Genomic DNA, 17,616 nt, shown 5'->3' on the forward strand with positions numbered 1-17,616 from the left:
GGTATCCGATGGATGGTAATACAGGTATCAAAAAGACATCGTTACTCTATTTGGCAACATCCTGTCAGCATATGATGAACTATTTAGAATTTTTTTTTAAAAATTTAAAAAATTCTGAATCTATCAATTAAAATTGGGACATGTACTTAAATTGTCTGTACAGTTGTTTGAATCTATCAATTACAATTTATGTAGTAAATACTGATTGAAAATAAAAGACTTATTATTTTATCTATTTTTATCTGTAAACTATTCAAAATACTATGTATGATTGAATGTTTTACTAAAACTACATGACAAATGTGCCAAAGTGGCACAAGCTGAGTTTTATAAACTTTATACTCAAGTGAAAATACTTGATTAAACCCTTGACTAAACTATGCTTGTATACTGTTTATGTCAAAGCATGCATTCTATATCATTAAGATTGTTCTGGCATTGTTAAAACAGTAGTAGAGATTTCGTAATATTTTTGATACGTATGATAAATTACATCATCGGATCGTTTATGGGTTATATCTAAATACAAGGTTTGAGTTCAGTCAATTGCAAGTGATAGTTAAGTATGCCTCAGTAAATAGAATACTATGAGTGACTTTTAAATAAGCAGCAAAAAACTCCACCCAAATATGTATGAATTCAGCTTGTGCACCTTTAAATATTTCCAATACTTAATCCTCTTTAGGGGTATTCGTTTGTACACAAAAACCTACAAGTTGAGAAAATTAGGATTAATCTTTCATTAAAGGGATACAATCTGTAACTGAGGAACCACTTTTTGACTTTAGTCAGTGTATAAAATGTACTATTCCTATAATACTAAATTTTATTTACTTATAAATCTGAGTTTAACTGGGTGTGCTAGAAGTGGTGAAATATGTAAACAAATTGGAAAACGCTCTACTGTATAGTAACTATACATGCTACGATCATCTCCACCGTATAGTCAAATGGATTTCTCTAGCAAAGCATTCTGTTCTTACCACCAACAGTTTTAGTTTAATGCTATTGGAGCATTAATATAAACATGATGATGCGATAACATCATCACATTTATACTTTCAAACTGGAGGTTGAGTTTGTAGTAAACTGAACAAAGTAACCAATTACGACCACCTGTCAATGTGTGATGGATTACTACTAACATGCACTGTTCATCCTTTCCCCAGCAGGAGATTTAGCCAGTATAAAATTTTTTCCATTTGACTATACATGGTGAGAGAGAGAAAGAGAGAGAGAGAGATATCGTAGAGAGATATATCAGAGAGAGATATCGTAGAGAGATTGTCATAAAGAGAGCGAGAGAGAGAGAGAGAGAGAGAGCAAGCAAGAGAGATATCGTAGAGAGATATATATCATAGAGAGAGAGAGAGCGAGAGAGAGAGAGAAAGAGCGAGAGAGAGAGAGAGAGAGAGAGAGAGAGAGAGCGAGAGAGAGAGAGATCGTAGAAAACGATAACAACTGCACATAGAGTGATGAGTAGAACTCTGTTTGATATCAAGACTCACTAGAGTATTTTGTAACCTTTTGAACTTGACCATGTGATGACATTTGAAAGCAAGCAAGTTAAAGTTGGTCATGACACTACTTGTGAATAAAAATCACCAAGACGCAGAATAAATATACATTTGTTATCTGTTATGTCAACAACAAGAATAATCAATGGGTAAAGATTTTCTTTTAATGGTGAGTATGCGCATGAAACTACTTTCGAGAAAAATCCATCACCAAGACACTACAAAAGGCATAATGTCATCTTTTAAAAACAAGCATAAGTGGGGGTAAAGATTTTTTTAAATTTTCTTTTTAACGCTAAGTTTGGGCCTGACACTACTTATGAGTAAAACTCATCAATACGACACAGGAAAAAAGGGCATAGTGTCATCTCTTTAAAAAGAATCATAGGTGGGGTAAAGATTGTTTTATATTTTCTTTTTAACGCTAAGTTTGGGCCTGACACTACTTATGAATAAAACTCATCAACACGACGCAGGAAAAACGGCATAGTGTCATCGCTTTAAAAAGAAGCATAGGTGGGGTAAAGAATTGTTGAAATTTTCTGTTTAATGTTAAGTATGGGCATGAGTCACCTGACACTACTTTGAGTAAAAGTTCTAACAAGATGCTATCAAAGGTATGGTGGAATCTGTTATAAATATCAACAAAAGGAACGATAGGTGGGGCGACGATTTTTATATTTTCTTTTCAATGCTGTAAGGCTTTACAACGCTACTTTAAAAGAGTGAAAACTATCAACACGACACTACCAAAGGTACACTGTCTTCTGTTATGTGAACAAAGAGAATCATAGTTGGGGCAACGATCTTTGATATTTTCTTCTTCATACTCAGTTTGGGCATGACACCACATGTACTTACAAGTAAAAATTATCAACAAAACACTCTGAAGACTGAGTGTCATCTCTTTGAAAGAATCCCAAAGTAAGGTAAAGGTCTCTCCTATTTTCTTTTTAATGCTAACTACAGTCACAACAAACACCTGTGATTAAAGATGATAACAAAAAGGACTTTTTTGTTGGGGCAAGGTTATTTCTGTTTGCATTTGAAATGCATTCGACAGTCTGCTTGCCTTTATACATTTACCACAGCAATGACACAAAACCTACTTTTAACACAAGTTGAGTTTGTAAGCTTTCTTTTTTACGAAAGTGAAAATAACATTACAATTGTCTTCTTGTTTCGTTAGAACATTCGATTGCATAGTAGGGAGTCCTCAATATTTTTTATACATATGATAAATTATGTCATTGAATCGTTTATGAGTTACATCTCAATACCTGAGTTCAGTCAATAGTGAGTGATGGTTAAGTATGCTTCAGTAAGTACAATACTGCGAGTGACTTGCAGCAAAGACTACACCTAAATACATACAAACTCAGCTTGTGCCCCCTTTTACCAGTGGATAATAAACCTGGATTCTTTCATTTTCATGGTTTATACTTATAAATACATCAACCAAGACAAAAAAAACAACAACACCAAAATCTCAAACGTCACATTCCAGTTCCATTCATCTATTGTAGCATCTGTATTTGAACATTTCAAGTCAGTATCCACAATTTAAATGACTTTGCCAACATTTTAAGACATATTCACAATATCAACATTTCTCTGGTACAAATCAATATGGAAAAAGGATGTTTTTAGTAAAAAAAAATTGTATCTTTATTAGCTTGGAATCATAACAAATCACCTTTGTTTTGTGAACTAGAGAAAAATTTGGCTTTTAATAAATGATTTACCAACATTTTCAGACATTTTCACATTATCTGGGTTTTTTTTCTGGTAAAAATTTAATGCCTTTTATCCTTCTGAGGCTTGACTTTAATTGTCACCTGTAATCAATGTAAATGATGGATGTATGACATTTTTAGCAAAGAGTCCAATGTCATATGTTTCAGTTACTATAGGTCAGCTGATCAAACTCAATGTATAGAATGGGGTAACCGTTTTTTTTTATACCTTTGTTAATTCTCGCACTTTTCTCTGTATACCACTGTTCTATTGCTTTGTGATGAATTGCACTTCCTGCACTATAACAATTTAATTGAAACTGATTAAAAACATAACTCAAGCGATAGTTCAGAGGGGAAAATAATTTGTGAACTGTAGTAAGCTTTTAACATAATGACTAGAATTAATAACTTTTAATAATAACTCGATATGATGACTCTATATTGTTGTCATGTCATCTATATTATGATGATGCTATATGAGCAGGGTCATTCATAGCTATCATTTATATAGTTGTGTCTTTTAACCTTGTAGCTAAGAATTTTGACAAAAAAATGTCCAGTCAAAAACAGTCAATGCTCATATTTGGGTATCTGCAGAACAGCTCCTGTGTTTGCTACATGCTATACTTATGGTAATGTGTTTTGTTGATGTGAAATGCTCCTTAGAAATAAACTGTTCAAACTTTTTGCTGATAATTTGTTCAAGAAAATGCCAGCCCATTCTCAGTGAAAATCAAGGAAAAAAAATTAGGGGTCACCATACAAATTATTGAAACAGAGGTCAAAATGTTAAAAATTATATATAGAATCCAATATGGCCACCGAATACTGTGTTATCTCTACATATAAATAAAAGATTGTTTATTTACTTGAAAACAAGATGGTGAAACTACAAATTTCTTTTATTATTTCAAAAGGACCAGAAGCTAGCTTCCACATGGCAAACTTTTGAAAGATTTTGAGAAATTTGATTTTCAGTGAAATTCGTCCTGGGGGGCAATCTACCTTAAAATGGTACAATCTGTATAAGGTCCCATTCAACTCAAGTCAATGGACAAAATATGGTAAATAAAACAAAACACTAAAATTTATTTAGAATGAAATCGGTGTCAACACAGCATGATAGTATGATAATAGAGGTAGTTCATATGCACATAGATGCTTGGAAATCTATATGTCATTCTTTCAAATTTCAATTTTTTTTGGTATCCTAAAAAATATGTAATTTTGTCATTTTTTACATCAAAAATTCCAATGTGAACTTTTCCATTTTAACTCTTATGATTCATCATATTTAAGAAGTTACGATAAGATTAAGCACATTTCAGTATAAAACAGAATTAACAGCTCCATAGTCCAGAAACTGTAAAGTTACAGTCTCTGGCCCTTTAACCGACATGCCATGAGGGTCATAAATACATGTAAACCTAACTATTATTTTTAGTAAAGTGACCATATGGATGAGGATTCGGTATTTATTTTGGATTTTTTATTTATTAAACAATTTTATCATGGCTTCCAACTTGACAAATCATTCTGAAATAGCACATGCCAAGACCTTGTTTGTAACTCAAAAAAAAAATTACAAAAGATTAATAAATGACTATGTAAAATGTTTGTTACTGCATGTACATACAATAATAAACTTTTTTTTACACATTCTTTAGCTTTTTTTGCAATGTATTGAGTTACAAACACAAGACTTTAATAGTCAATGTTGTTTCACATTGATTTTCACATAAGAAGCCATGATAAAACTGTTTTCTATTAACATTAAAAATCAATATTGAATACCAAAAACCTCATCCATATGGCCACTTTAATATTATCTGTTTGTTATCTTATAAGAACAACAGTCTCAATAATCACTCTACGCATCATTGAGGAAAATACATATCAACCATTATATTTTTGTCAAACAGCGCTAAGTACAATGACATTTGAGAAGTTCTTTTGTCTTGTGGCATGTGTTGAAAGAATAGGATGGTTAGTTTGCAAATAATAATGTGGGTACTCTCAGGAAATTGTTGCTGGGTGTCTTTATGCTGAGAAAGTGAAACTACATCATACAGATATACATATATGCCTGGTTATTTAGCACTCTCGTGGGAATGCGTATTGTGTGCACATGCTTCTGAGGGTGCACTTGTCTATTTTGGGGGGAAGGTTTGACAGTTAGTTCGTGGGAACCATAAAATACCCTGATATCTACTAATGAGAGTTATTATGATGTTAATTTTGTGACTGAAATTCTGAACAGCATATTGCTCCAGTATGGTTATTTTAAGGGGCATGGGAATGTAACATTTAATGGTGGTAGTGCTAGCTACTATTAACATTATCATACATTGAAGGCAATAGCACACACGGGTCACCACACTGAAATCCGACAATTCTATATCTTTGTACAATGGATGTCAGATTACAATCACAAAATTTAACTACTTATTCATTCATTTAAAAACCGAAATTTTGTGCCTATATCATTGACAACATCAAAACCTTAATACACAGAAAATATTAACAACTTTAATAATCAGGTTATGATCTTAAATAAATATCAAAGTAAACAAAAATATATGCAAGACAAAGCAGCAAACTTTAGCCTGTCTACAGACAGTGTGTGAAAATATAGCAGAACTATATAGTAGTCTACTTTATCACAAGTCGACCTCAGACGTCTCAACTAGGACTTAAAAATTTGAAAATTTTTTATCCAAATGTAAGCATACTTTTTCACTCGTCTACATTTTAAGTACTTTAATTTGCATACCGAAACAACAACAACAGCAACAACAACAACAACAACAAAAACAACAACAGAGTTCATAATTAGTAAACCTAAAATATTATATTTTCTCTCTGTTTCACTATGTACACTTTTAGTGGAGGCCATTACATTGAAGTACATGTCAAGTTGACATCTCCTGGTAACTGAAGCAGTAAATTTCAAAAAAAAAAAAAAAAAATTTAAATGCTTTCTATCCTAAAAATTAGAGATGGTACAGTACTGAGGAACTTATATTACACTTGTGCACCAGTAAACCATTGTACTTGTCCAACCACAGCAGAAGAGTGTCATGGCATGAGTAATGTTAATAATTTTGAAATTGGGCTTGATAAATCATGACACGAGAGGCTCTGAGCACAAAAAAGAACAGACAGATGCACCATCATTAGTGCTCTGAAAGTGAAATGGCAAACACTACTATGTCAATGTCACGTACATTGATCACCATAGCTAGGGAAACCACAATCCCTGAATCAAACACAGTAATCAATGATTTTGGGGTTGATTCTTTCCTCTGATGCTACTTTTTTTTCAATTCCCAACAGCACGTCTCAACTGGAATGGAAACGCCACAATGTTTTGCCCACAGCGGTTTTTCTTATTGACTTATTTTATCTCGTAATTGAAGGAAATATCAGATCATTTTTTTTCCACAAGAATGGCATTTATGGGTATGGGTAAGGTCATTTGGAATTGCCAAGAGCAATATCGACTGTATCTCATGCTCAATCTGTCCTAAGTTTTGCGCCAGCTGTGATTAAGTTGCACGCAGCATCTGTTCATTTCAAATGCACAAAACATATAAAAACTAACTGCAGAGAAGTAATACCAGTGATAACTTGATAGCAGACCCCTACTACAGATCCTTGTGTCTTACCTGATAGGGCTAAGCTGTGATAGGTACCACCGGAAACTCTGTAAATTTGTGTTCCTGGGATTGGTTTGACTTGTGGTGTTAGGACATCATGTTTTCGTGAGCCACAGGGCTTGGCATGACCCCATACATAGACCTCTCCATTTCCTGATATGAAATTAAAAAAGCCAGACACAATATAAGAATTTTTCCATTAATACTACTTCAATTAAAGCATGCAATACAAATTATAAACTAACTGAATCTCATGCTACTACATCAAAGTCTAAAACAACGATATCCACAGAATAGAAAATAATCACATTATCATGTACTGGTAAACTTTGTTTTCATAAAATTCATACAACCACATTAACAGGAAAGCTCTTTTCAATGAACATTTTCTTGTCATGAGTTGAAACTCTGGACACACAGAAAAAGGGTGCATTTCCACAGCTCTACCCATAAATCAACTAGACCCCGAACAGAACCCCCCAAAAAACATACTTAAATAAAATCTTCACTTATATACTGTGTAGCCTAAAAAAGAAAGTAACAAACAAACACTACTGCTATACTTGAAGTATATTACACCAACATAATATTAGAAAACGAGAGAGAGAGAGAGAGAGAGAGAGAGAGAGAGAGAGAGAGAGAGAGAGAGAGAGAGAGAGAGAGAGAGAGAGAGAGAGAGAGAGAGAGAGAGAAGAGAGTCTCATTATCAAGTAAAACTAAATCCTATATCAATAGCAATTTCAATGCTAATCACCAAACCAGTTTTGTACTCTAAGTATAATGTAAACAGGCAAAGATTTTAGAGACAAGCACAGGATCAAAATTCCATTTTCTGGAGGGTGGAGATCCCATTCTAGGACACAAAATGAAACTGATCATCCGATAGCTTTGCCAATTTCAATGTTAATGGACAGCTCTCATTTATGCAAACTCCGGGCGTATATGAACTGAGCCATCGATGAGAGTGAACGATGCCAAGTTTAATACTTCTCCGAGATCATTTCAATTTGCCAAGTTAATAGGCCCCATCTCTGTGCTGATAAATTGAACAACATTAGTTCATTTGCATTTGAATAGTGAAATTATTGTAGCTGCAAGGTGATGATTGTCAAGTTCTTGGCCTTTTAGGTTGGGGGCTAGTGGACTACACCCCAAACCTTAGATGTATTGTGCTCAGGCCAGAACCCAAGGGACCTGCCACTTAAATTGAATATTTTACATCAATGTAGTATCAATCCGTCCTCATCACCAGCCACTCTCTCTTTCTGTATAAAAAGGGGAAGCAATTTGCCATCTTTGTTAAAGCATAACATACAATTCAATTATCAAAAACCTCTTAACGATACTCGTAGGCTTCTGTTAACAACCTCTACAAACTCCTCAAGGGTTGACCAAATTGCACTGGTGATGACAAAAACAAATTACATCCCTAGGAAAAAAAGCACAGCGCTTTCCTAACTAGCCATCGTTTTTCTTCATTGCTAGGGCAGTGTAAGATCACAGCGCAGTATTCAATCAGGGGCAAATCTCCCTAACTCTACTTACGTATTCAGGCAGCTGTCAATGAAATGGATGGCCTGTCATAACAAAACTTGCCTAACTCTACTACCTGACAGCTCCAGTGGCACTGAGTAGTTAGGCAGAAATGAGGAGTCAATTGCTGTCGTCATGAAGGTCAAAACTGATATTCTCATAACTTTGTGTAATTTTTTACCTGATATGATTCATGAGCTAAAAGTGGGAAGACGTAATTAACCCGCTATATGAATATCTGCCAATTAAGTCGAATGGTTTATTAAGCTGGAGTTAACTCCTGCTATGGCCTGTAATAATGACAGATAAGCCCCATCACTGACATCTACTCTGGATAGTTGACCTAAACTTCATTCATGCTAATCGCCAAGATGTTGAGTTGTTAGTGCAGGTCTTCTGGTTCAAAGGAGTAACACAGCACTCACAAACTTATTTGGAATGAAACAGACCGCCTGAGGGAGACATATACAGTGACAGCTTAATCTGTCTATGCTTCTGTCTATATATTTTATACAACTAAAATAAAGTCTGTCTAGATTCTCAATGTGATCAACAATTCTCTCAAACTCTCAATCTCATTGGTAACGCTCTCTTGACTCTCATTCTCATCAACAGTTTTCTCTATATATTTCTACACGCTCAACAGTTTTCTCTATATATTTCTAAACTCTCAACAGTTTTCTCTATATATTTCTACACGCTCAATAGTTTTCTCTATATATTTCTAAATTCTTAATCTGATAGGAGTTCTCTCTAGATTCTCAATCTCATAGATAGTTCTCTCTAGACTCTCAATCTCACAGATAATTCTCTCTAGATTCTCAATCTCATTGGTAGTTCTCTCTAGATTCTCAATCTCATCGGTAGTTCTCTCTAGACTCTCAATCTCATCAGTAGTTATCTCTAGACTCTCAATCTAATAGATAATTCTCTCTAGACTCTCAATCTCATAGATAATTCTCTCTAGATTCTCAATCTCATAGATAATTCCCACTTGATTCTCAATCTCATAGATAGCTCCCTCTAGACTCTCAATCTCACAGATAATTCTCTCTAGATTCTCAATCTCATTGGTAGTTCTCTCTAGATTCTCAATCTCATCGGTAGTTCTCTCTAGACTCTCAATCTCATCGGTAGTTATCTCTAGACTCTCAATCTAATAGATAATTCTCTCTAGACTCTCAATCTCATAGATAATTCCCACTTGATTCTCAATCTCATAGATAGCTCCCTCTAGATTCTCAATCTCATCAGTAATCCTCTCTAGTCTCTCAATCTCATGAATAGTTCTCTCTAGTCTCTCAATCTCACCATTAGTTCTTGCTAGACTCTCAATCTCATATATAATTCCCACTAGATTCTCAATCTCATAGATGGCTTCATCTAGATTCTCAATCTCATCGTTACTTCTCTCTAAACTCTCAATCTCACCATTAGTTCTCTTAGACTCTCAATCTCATATATAATTCCCACTAGATTCTCAATCTCATCTGTAATTCTCTCTAGTCTCTCAATCTCACCATTAGTTCTCGCTAGACTCTCAATCTCATAGATAATTCCCAATACATTCTCAATCTCATAGATGGCTCCATCTAGATTCTCAATATCATCGTTACTTCTCTCTAGACTCTCAATCTCATCAGTAGTTATCTCTAGACTCTCAATATCATCGTTACTTCTCTCTAGACTCTCAATATCATCGGCAATCCTCTCTACACATTTCAATATCATCAAAACATGTTAATATCTACTCATATTTGTCCAAATCTATTGCCTGGCCTTTTTTTACCCGTTCATGATGTCCTATGATTAATAACTCTATTAAAGAAGCACTAACCATAACTCTATGGGGTTTTTTCAATCATTTTCAGTTTTATACAAAAAGCTATTAATATAATAGATCATACAACTTACTGAAGGCTAATATAGTTAGCTTCTGACAGAAATTTGAGAAATATTATCAAAATGACTCAACGACATCATCATTTAGAGCAAAAAAAAAATTACACCACTGAATCATTTATTGGTTTTGGTTATACGCGAGATGAGTGAGGACTCAAACGCTTACGATAATCCATATACAACTGAGAAAACAGAAAGATTACAGTATAAATTCGTAGAAATTAAAAATGATCAAGAAAAAAATGTGGAGCTGTAGAGGGTTCTCCTCTTAAACAGTTTGTTGAGAGGTGAGTGAGTCAAACGGTTGAGACAAGCAGAATAGCCCCTTGGGCAAAGTAGTAACAAGATTGCTACAAACTCATTACAAAAGATGATGCAGTTCTCAATGACACGACTCTTTTATTAATAATTTGAAATGGAAGATGTAAATTGAGTCATCCTTCTGTCAAAGCCTTTTTTTGAATGTATGAAATGAGAGTCGTAAACAACTAGTCGTGTTCCGAGTCAAGGAAATTTAATATTGCCACTAATGAATGCCACGGGGTGGTGGAAGGAACTTGATCAGGGTACGAATTGTCCATGCAGGCATGTGTGTGTGTGAGGATATATGAAACACAGAATGAATTGGTTTTAGAAGTATAGACAGCAGTTCCTGTATAATATGCAGATTATATTTTAAAACATATTTCTTGGCACATATTTCTTTTCCGTGTAATACAGTATATCTAGCTTTTGACAACAAGAGATGGCCTGGAATTACTGACATATCAAGTTTGACTCTCTGCAGTGTTATTGTTTGTGTAGAAAATATATATAAATAGTTTATGGATAGGGTCTTAGATGGTCAACTAGAAACAATGGCATAATATTCTTGAATTGCACCTGTGTGTGTGTGTGTGTGTGTGTGTGTGTGTGTGTGTGTGTGTGTGTGTGTGTGTGTGTGTGTGTGTGTGTGTTTCTTCTTTTGTTTTGTTTTCATCACATATCAAATATAGACACTGAGCAACAAATTGTCTTTGTTATCCACATCTCAGGAACTTTGACATCCATGAATTCAAAATCCAGATACTTTGAAAGTGTTGAATTTCTGGACTTCTAGAGTAGCTTTTCAAATTCATGATCTGGCTGAGTATTAATTATGGTTCAAACGATACCTGGTTGTAATTTTGTTACTGTGTCTGGTATCAAAACAGAACAATACAAGAGGACTACTCTATTAAAGATGGCAATTTGCTATCATCATCTCTGGTAGAGTTTAGTATCTGCTATCATCAAACCTGGTAGAGTTTAGTATCTGCTATCATCAAACCTGGTAGAGTTTAGTATCTGCTATCATCATCTCTAGTAGAGTTTAGTATCTGCTATCATCAAACCTGGTAGAGTTTAGTATCTGCTATCAACATCTCTGGTAGAGTTTAGTATCTGCTATCAACATCTCTGGTAGAGTTTAGTATCTGCTATCATCATCTCTAGTAGAGTTTAGTATCTGCTATCATCAAACCTGGTAGAGTTTAGTATCTGCTATCAACATCTCTGGTAGAGTTTAGTATCTGCTATCAACATCTCTGGTAGAGTTTAGTATCTGCTATCATCATCTCTGGTAGAGTTTAGTATCTGCTATCAACATCTCTGGTAGAGTTTATTTTCTGCTATCATCATCTCTGGTAGAGTTTAGTATCTGCTATCAACATCTCTGGTAGAGTTTAGTATCTGCTATCAACATCTCTGGTAGAGTTTATTATCTGCTATCAACATCTCTGGTAGAGTTTAGTATCTGCTATCAACATCTCTGGTAGAGTTTAGTATCTGCTATCAACATCATCCCTGGTAGAGTTTAGTATCTGCTATCAACATCTCTGGAAGAGTTTAGTATCTGCTATCAACATCTCTGGTAGAGTTTAGTATCTGCTATCAACATCTCTGGTAGAGTTTAGTATCTGCTATCATCATCTCTGGTAGAGTTTAGTATCTGCTATCAACATCTCTGGTAGAGTTTAGTATCTGCTATCAACATCTCTGGTAGAGTTTAGTATCTGCTATCAACATCTCTGGTAGAGTTTAGTATCTGCTATCAACATCTCTGGTAGAGTTTAGTATCTGCTATCATCATCTCTGGTAGAGTTTAGTATCTGCTATCAACATCTCTGGTAGAGTTTAGTATCTGCTATCAACATCTCTGGTAGAGTTTAGTATCTGCTATCAACATCTCTGGTAGAGTTTAGTATCTGCTATCATCAAACCTGGTAGAGTTTAGTATCTGCTATCATCAAACCTGGTAGAGTTTAGTATCTGCTATCATCATCTCTGGTAGAGTTTAGTATCTGCTATCATCAAACCTGGTAGAGTTTAGTATCTGCTATCATCATCTCTGGTAGAGTTTAGTATCTGCTATCATCATCTCTTGTAGAGTTTAGTAACTGCTATCAACATCTCTGGTAGAGTTTAGTATCTGCTGTCAACATCTCTGGTAGAGTTTAGTAACTGCTATCAACATCTCTGGTAGAGTTTAGTATCTGCTATCAACATCTCTGGTAGAGTTTAGTATCTGCTATCAACATCTCTGGTAGAGTTTAGTATCTGCTATCATCATCTCCGGTAGAGTTTAGTATCTGCTATCATCATCTCTGGTAGAGTTTAGTATCTGCTATCATCATCTCTGGTAGAGTTTAGTATCTGCTATCAACATCTCTGGTAGAGTTTATTATCTGCTTTCAACATCTCTGGTAGAGTTTAGTATCTGCTATCAACATCTCTGGTAGAGTTTAGTATCTGCTATCATCATCTCTGGTAGAGTTTAGTATCTGCTATCAACATCTCTGGTAGAGTTTATTATCTGCTTTCAACATCTCTGGTAGAGTTTAGTATCTGCTATCAACATCTCTGGTAGAGTTTAGTATCTGCTATCATCATCTCTGGTAGAGTTTAGTATCTGCTATCATCATCTCTGGTAGAGTTTAGTATCTGCTATCATCATCTCTGGTAGAGTTTAGTATCTGCTATCATCATCTCTGGTAGAGTTTAGTAACTGCTATCAACATCTCTGGTAGAGTTTAGTATCTGCTATCATCATCTCTGGAAGAGTTTAGTATCTGCTATCATCATCTCTGGCAGAGTTTAGTATCTGCTATCAACATCTCTGGTAGAGTTTAGTATCTGCTATCATCATCTCTGGTAGAGTTTAGTATCTGCTATCAACATCTCTGGTAGGGTTTAGTATCTGCTATCATCATCTCTGGTAGAGTTTAGTATCTGCTATCATCATCTCTGGTAGAGTTTAGTATCTGCTATCAACATCTCTGGTAGAGTTTAGTATCTGCTATCATCATCTCTGGTAGAGTTTAGTATCTGCTATCATCATCTCTGGCAGAGTTTAGTATCTGCTATCAACATCTCTGGTAGAGTTTAGTATCTACTATCAACATCTCTGGTAGAGTTTAGTATCTACTATCAACATCTCTGGTAGAGTTTAGTATCTGCTATTATCATCTCCAGTAGAGTTTAGCATCTGCTATCGACATTTATGTTCATATTACAATACAATACACAATACGATCCTGTCTTTCGTTCGTTCACATGAATGTTTGATTGCTCAACTGTGTGAAACGAACTTCACATTTCTTGTAAAATACAATGAATTTGTTTATCTTCTGAGGACTCAGATTTCAGCATTTCTGACAGTGAAGGTGCATCATCAAGAACAAGAAAATAGTGCGACAAATCTTGCACTAAAAGTTTTGTATCACTACACCTGACTATACAGACAATACAATATACAATAAAATATTAAATGTGCTTTACCATCAACTGCCATACTGTGATGAGCCCCACAGGCAATGTATTGAATATTGTCAAGTCCTTCCACAAGTTTGGGAGTCACTACTTCATCTCGGCTACCAACTCCAATCTGCCCATTGGCATTACATCTATGGATAGATAAAAATACCACAACAAGTCTTGTTAAAATACTGTATGATTTAATAGACTATCCTAAGGTTGATGTCCTACTGTATTAATTTGGCCTTTGATAAAACTCCCACTGTTCCTTTCAAACCATGACACTACCCTATTCATAAACTTTAATACTTCACTTTTTCTTTGATTCTTTCCTACGGCTAAGTATGAGATACTGTTGACTCTTTCCTACGGCTAAGTACGACATACAGCTTTTTATTCTTTCCTACTGCTAAGTACGACACACAGTTTTAGATTCTTTCCTACAGCTAAGTACAACACACAGTGTTAGATTCTTTCCTACAGCTGAGTACAACACACAGTGTGTTAGATTCTTTCCTACAGCTAAGTACAACAGTGTTAGATTCTTTCCTACAGTTACAAATGACACACAATGTTAGATTCTTTCTTACAGCTAAGTACAACACACAGTTTTAGATTCTTTCCTACAGCTGAGTACAACACAGTGTTAGATTCTTTCCTACTGCTAAGTACGACACATAGTTTTAGATTCTTTCCTACAGCTGAGTACAACACACAGTGTGTTAGATTCTTTCCTACAGCTGAGTACAACACACAGTGTGTTAGATTCTTTCCTACAGCTGAGTACAACAGTGTTAGATTCTATCCTACAGGTGAGTACAACACACAGTATGTTAGATTCTTTCCTACAGCTAAGTACAACACAGTGTTAGATTCTTTCCTACTGCTACGTACAACACACAGTTTTAGATTCTTTCCTACTGCTAAGTACAACACACAGTTTTAAATTCTTTCTTACAGTTACATACGACACATAGTGTTAGATTCTTTCTTACAGCTAAGTACAACACACAGTTTTAGAGTCTCTCCTGCAATTATGTACGACACACAGTTTTTGTTTCTTTCCATAACTTACACAGTTTTTCATTCCTACTTATACTAAGTATGCCATACAGTTTTTATCACAGAACTGAAGCCAATGATCTAAGTCTGCTTTAAGCATAAACAGAAGATGAATTTCCTTATTTCCAGCATACAATTTTAAAAATGTCAAAATGTGGCATTGACAAGCACAGAAGTCAGTTCATATTGAATGTCTTTCAATTCTTGTACATTGAGGCACAATTCTGCCTCTGAGTCATCTATTTTTTATAATTCTTTGTAGCATTTCTGACTGGGAAACACTTCCAAAAACTAGATTTCCATCAGATAAAAGAATAGAATTGCAATCATAAATAATATTTTATGGCTGTTGCCCCCCCCCACCTGTCATTGCCTTTAATTAAGTAAATTCTTACTACCTTGGTTGCTTTGTTTCATTTTCACATCTATCAATGACTTTCACACCTTATTTACATTTTATCTTTATCATTTCATAGATATTACTCTAACTTTCACTTCACTCTCTTACACTTCAGTGAAGAAGGAGGCCATATGCCTCCAAAAACTAGTACAATTATCAACACAATTAACCTCAGAGTGCTAGACGAACAGAATAACTCTGATTATGGTTGGTAGACCTACTACCACGACAACAACATGTAAAATCATCAAATTGTATATACTTCTGTGATAAAGATAGAAACTTTTATTTCAATCTTTACTACTATCTATGCATTGAAATTAGATTTCATCTTGTTACAATAATAAAACCAATTTTGAGGAATATTCAAAAACAGCTGTTATTCATATTGTTGTATGAATATGACAGAAGCCTGCATGACACATGAGTGCATGTGTGGCATACTCAACTCAAGGTATTTGCATGAGTGCTTGCAGTGTTCTCTGTGCCAGTACTTTCACGAATGTAGCGGGCAAAAGTGCAGCAGAAAACACAGCAAGTATGAGTGCAAACACCCTTGAGTAACAACACTAGAACTCATGTGGCATGGGGTTCTGTTATTATTACATAGTTTTATCAGAAATGGCAAATTTCTATAAATTAAAATCATAACTGCGATCACATGATTTTGTGTGTAGAAAATGATCGCATCCTCATTTGCATGCAAGTATGCATTACAATGTTTTCAGTATTGCACACTACAGTGAAAATACCACTAGTATATGCACACACCAGTGCAAGTAATCTAAGGTATATACATATATAATAATTTCTAAGCCATTCTGTTGGCATCCATCTATAAAAAGTATAATGTACTATATTATTTCAAACTGTGCATTGGAGGATAAAAACATAATATTCTCCCTCACAAATTGAAATTATTTTAATCCACACATGGTATATTTTGTTTTACAACTCGTTGAAGAACACATATCTAGTCTGTTTCAGTGTGTAATTCCAGCATAGAGAGTGAAACCAATGTATATGTTCCTGCCAACTCAGCCAAAGCATCACACCACTATTGCAAAGCAATTCAATACAATGCACCCAAAGTCAGTGTTTAATATCACTCACTTACTATGTGCGACTTGCACCAAAAACAACAACATTTTTTTTATCGTTTTGACAGAAGCATTTTTTATCACTTTGACACATGTACAGTGAACAATGTTGACTTTTATTGAAGGCATGCTGCTAGTAGCTTTGTTGTGTGACAGCTATGGATATTGATACAGAGACACACAACACTTGATTAGCCAAGCACAACACACAATTTCATGATGTGCTAAGACAGAGCATGTCCTTTGTCTCATTACAGAATACAAGCAACCTTCTGTTATCAATTTACTTGCTCTAATTCTCACATCTTATTTACACAGAAAACTACATCTTTTTTTCTTTTTTTCTTTTTTTTTTGAGTAGTTTTCCTTGGACCATGATAAACTATACCAGATGAGTATGATTTCCAATAGTGACACACAAGCACATGGTATATGAAGTTACCAGACCATTACCAATTTAAACCTTCTGGGAGAGATATTTTTATCTGAGATAGGAAAGTTTGAATAATCAATTTAATTAACCAATATTAGGAAAGAGATAAATACACGAACACATGCGGTCAATTCACAAACCATAGCAATTGTTCACGTGAATGGCTGTCACAAGTTTAGACTTGGTTAGTTGGGGAGACACTAAATTAGTGTAAAAACTGTGATGTATATTTGAAACAACAGACATTTATACTGTATGGGTATCACACTCAGTAATTATTTAAATGGTGTCATAAAGGTAAGGCGTGAGGCAGCAAGGACTAGCCTGTATACCCATCAACCTACCTATGCACAAACAATATCAGAGACAGAGAAAGAGAGACAGAGAGAGAGAGAGAGAGAGAGGGAGAGAGAGAGAGAGAGAGAGAGAGAGAGAGAGAGAGAGAAAGAAAGAAAGAAAGAGAGAGAGGAGACAGACAGACAGAGACAGAGACAGAT

The 17,616-nt window shown here is 34.9% G+C and overlaps 1 protein-coding gene across 3 annotated transcripts in view; it reads right to left on the bottom strand.

The window, feature by feature from the left end:
- LOC144443553 (uncharacterized) overlaps positions 1–17,616 on the bottom strand; it is a 145,198-nt gene that overhangs the window by 86,302 nt on the left and 41,280 nt on the right. For all 3 annotated transcript variants that reach the window (XM_078133083.1, XM_078133081.1, XM_078133082.1), the window contains 2 exons: positions 14,149–14,273; positions 6,925–7,068 (listed from right to left, as the gene is read on the bottom strand). In XM_078133083.1, coding sequence (XP_077989209.1) covers positions 6,925–7,068; positions 14,149–14,273 — 269 coding nt within the window. The remainder of the gene's footprint in view (positions 1–6,924; positions 7,069–14,148; positions 14,274–17,616) is intronic.

Source organism: Glandiceps talaboti, chromosome 12 (genome assembly GCF_964340395.1).
Source record: "Glandiceps talaboti chromosome 12, keGlaTala1.1, whole genome shotgun sequence".
NCBI classification, from domain to species: Eukaryota; Metazoa; Hemichordata; class Enteropneusta; family Spengelidae; genus Glandiceps; species Glandiceps talaboti.